Here is a 3,717-nt window from a genome sequence, read left to right on the forward strand (position 1 = left end):
TAAGAGAGAGAGAGAGAGTGGGGGGGGGGGTTAGGTACAGAGGCGTGTGTGTGTGTGTGTGTGTGTGGTACTTGATTCAGGGTTTTATGTGCGCAATGCCACAGGTATGTAACATAAGCTGTTGTTCGTGTTGGGGTTGCACTCCCACGGTATCACGCCATTGTATTTGGGTGCATCGATCGCCGTAGTATATCCCATGGGCTGTTTCTTGTCTCACAGTCAGCAGGCCTGCTTTCCTCCCAGCTTACATGAGCAACATGAATGTATGTATAGTTGGTGGTCTTATACGTTGCTGCCATAGTATGATGCGCCGTACCACCCTCTTCCAACCCACGAGCCTTGCTAGCCTCGCGTAATGTTCCGCTCACAAACCAAAAGGGTACGAAATCTATGTTTCATGTGGACAGAATAGAAATGGTTTGCATGCAACACATGTGTTGCTCTCACGTTTAAAAGGTGTACAATGGCTTTGTGACCGTCTATCTACCCGTCTCATTCTGCCACACGCTGCACCTGTCATCTCACATTTCGGACTGTGCACCTGCCCCCAATCTCAGTCGGACGTCCAGCTGCTTGACTACAACATCCAGGCCATCACCGAAGGCACCGACGCCCTGGGCCGTGTGAGTGTAGCCATTAAAGGAAAAGAGGAGTCGGATCGCCCGTACCACGGCTCAGGCGCACACCACGACATCCTCGTGGCCAGTGCTGAGGCGTATGTGAGTGCCATCAACGCTATGCTGCACGCCAAGAGTGGCCCGCCCATGAAGCGCACGGTGTCCATGGCCTTTGGCGCGGGAGTATAAATAAACCAAGTGTAAAATTATTGCTATAACCAAGTTTAATAACTATTGTCGTTGCGACTTGATGTAGAGTGGGGTGTGTTGCCTGTGATTCGCGGCGGCTGTGGTGAATATGTATCACACGCAGCAGATAAATATATGCTACACACACGTGCCCACCAGACTAATACAAGAGTGGAATCTGTCTGTGCTCTATAACACTTTCAGTGGGAGTACACAATTGCCATGGTAACTAGAATGTCTGATCCTTCAGACTATACATCACCACATGTCTTTTAACACATCCAGGTGAACACAACATGTGCACTTCACTACATGTGGGCACGCACAATCAACAGCACATGGCCAGACTACTACCTATTCAGGTGCAGACGATACTAAACTATTAAACCCTGCCTATCTAACGGTCTCGCAAAGGCAGATAAGACGATAGTCAAGTGCACACGCACTTCCCAATAGAGGCAGATAAGAGGATAGTCATGTGCACACAAATACTTGATATGCACTTCCTAATATAGGCTGATAAGAGGATACTCACGTACACATAGAAACAGATACTTGCAACTTGCTATGCACTTCCCAGTTGAAAATGCACCGCCTAGACAGAAGCATCTATCTCAGATGGACATACGAGGTACATGTGCAATGGCAATAAATGCAGACGATGTTAAATGGTGTTCAAAGCCCCAGTGCGTTCCCTTCAACAAAATAGTACCCGTTGAATACCACATAGATACATTGCACGCTACTATCGGCCACAAGCCAATATCAGTACCAAACAATAGAAGAAAGTGTCAAACATTACAAGAAGTGGCAGACATTACAAGAAGTGTCAAACAGTACAAACTTGCAATAAGTGTTGACGCCATCAGAGCGTTCCCATTCGCTTTATTTCCTACTAATGATTGGTTTGTCCTAGTTTTACGATTTTATTTCACTTTTGTAATACCCGAGTGGTTGTTCTGTTCTAATTTTAGGGGTTTATTTCGCTGTAATTCATTAGGCTTGGATTTAGGAGGTTTAATTCGCATCATTTACTACTTGAGTGATTGTTTAGTTTTGGTTTTAGGTTTTATTTCGTCTTATTTACTACTAGAGTTATTTTTTTGGCTGTTGGGGGGCGCAGGTGAACCACAAGGAGTGGCACGAGCCGATTGGATTTCCATTGTAAGCGCCTCGATATTCTGCGTCGTCTGTTTGTATATTGTCCTGTTGGGTCAATTTTTTTTACATCAAACATATCATTACATTGGCTATGTATTAAACAAACAACATTAGTTTATGATTACAACAGGTTACATTAGTTTATATCTTAAACAGGTTGCATTAGTTTGTATTCTAAACAAATTACATTAGTTTCTATTTTGAACAGATTGCATTAGGATATGTATCGTTTTGTTGTGTATCCCATTTATATTAGCGATGCCGTCGAATTGACACGTCCATGTCGATAGTCAACTGTAAAAGGATGTTTGCTGATGTACACTGACACCTGGGTGCAGCATTGGTAATCGTATGCACACATATACAAAGTACTATAGAAGAGCAATGTTGTATGCGTACGTACTTGGTCGACCATGGCGAAGCCGTAGGGTTTTAGGGTTCGATAGCTCATCAAACACCGCAACAAGACGAATAGGAACCATTAAACCGCACACGCACAAGCACACGTGTTAAGCTATTGCACGTGTCACTACAAATAGAATGAGTACTCAAATGTGTACCAAGTTTAAGAATGCAGCAACAGCAGGCGAATAAGCCAACACGAGACCAACCGACTATTCATACCACCGAACTATCACTGGGTCATCAGCTGAGGTGGAGTTTGCCAGGCAGAGGATTGCACTCAGTTAAGTGCACACCATGCACACAGCAGCACACACACGGCCCTTCTACATTAACGTCACATCCATTAGACGTCAACTCAGCTCTCCACACACACCCACGGTCATTTGAAACAGAAGACATACAGGTACACACATTCATGTCCAAGCCCTATATACGAGGCCCAGGTGCACACATTCATGTCCAAGTCCTATATACGAGGCCCAGGTGCACACATTCATGTCCAAGTCCTATATACGAGGCCCAGGTGCACGCATTCATGTACAAGTCCTAAATACGAGGCCCAGGTGCACACATTCATGTCCAAGTTCTATGTACGAGGCCTAGGTGCACCTAATGAGTTCCCCACGCGCCACTGCACTCACCTGGACTGTTCGACTGTGAGGTATTTGTTGCTGAGATCGGCCTGGAGTGCGCCGATGTTGTCCTGCACCTGTGTCTTGACCTGGAAGTACTGCTGTGCCCTGTCCACCCGCACGCCGTAGATGGGATCGTAACTGCACGCAATAGCCACACGCAATCAGTCGAAGTCAAATACGATGAGTCATGGGAGTACCAGTACGTGAACCAACCCATGGTCAGTTACATATACCAATGCGTATGGTTTCGTAATCTAATGTGTGTTGTTAATGTGACATATATATCACACTATGGAGATCCGCAGACGCACACATCTAAACAAAACACAGACCAAACGATGGGCGTGCGGCACATACGTGGCCTTTTGCCGCAGATCTTGGAATTTATCTTGCGCTGTCTTGACCTTCTGCGTTGTTGCTGCAACCAGCCTGCCTTGTTTCTCAACCTTCGCTTTGCACTTGTTGACCTGAGTACGCATCGACCAATGATATGTCGAATACGGTTTCAAATTCAAGAGTTAGAATTTAGCATTTTTGAATTGGGATTTAGAATTTAGGATTTCAAATTCGGGAATTAGGATTGAGGAACACACAATGTTTGTGGAATAAACAAGTGGTTGCCATTGGAACGCGAGGCACACTAATGAGACCGCACAGCCAACAAAACAACAGGCCAATCAATCAAATATCACACACGCGGCACAAGAGTT

The 3,717-nt window shown here is 45.3% G+C and overlaps 2 protein-coding genes across 2 annotated transcripts in view; one reads left to right on the forward strand and one right to left on the reverse strand.

Moving 5' to 3' along the window:
• SARC_11908 (2-isopropylmalate synthase) overlaps positions 1-834 on the forward strand; it is a 6,267-nt gene extending 5,433 nt beyond the window's left edge. Inside the window, exon 8 of the mRNA XM_014293995.1 lies at positions 558-834. Within this exon, the coding sequence (XP_014149470.1) occupies positions 558-806 (249 nt within the window). The 3' untranslated portion in view covers positions 807-834. The remainder of the gene's footprint in view (positions 1-557) is intronic.
• Positions 835-3,009: 2,175 nt separating this feature from the next.
• Positions 3,010-3,486, reverse strand: SARC_11910 (hypothetical protein; the record flags this gene model as incomplete). The annotated part of the gene is made up of 2 exons (XM_014293996.1): positions 3,010-3,145; positions 3,365-3,486. The coding sequence occupies 2 exons, from the start codon at positions 3,484-3,486 to the stop codon at positions 3,010-3,012; spliced, it is 258 nt and encodes an 85-aa protein (XP_014149471.1).
• Between the last annotated feature and the right edge of the window lie 231 nt (positions 3,487-3,717).

Source organism: Sphaeroforma arctica, assembly GCF_001186125.1.
Source record: "Sphaeroforma arctica JP610 unplaced genomic scaffold supercont1.1950, whole genome shotgun sequence".
Classification (NCBI taxonomy): Eukaryota; class Ichthyosporea; order Ichthyophonida; genus Sphaeroforma; species Sphaeroforma arctica.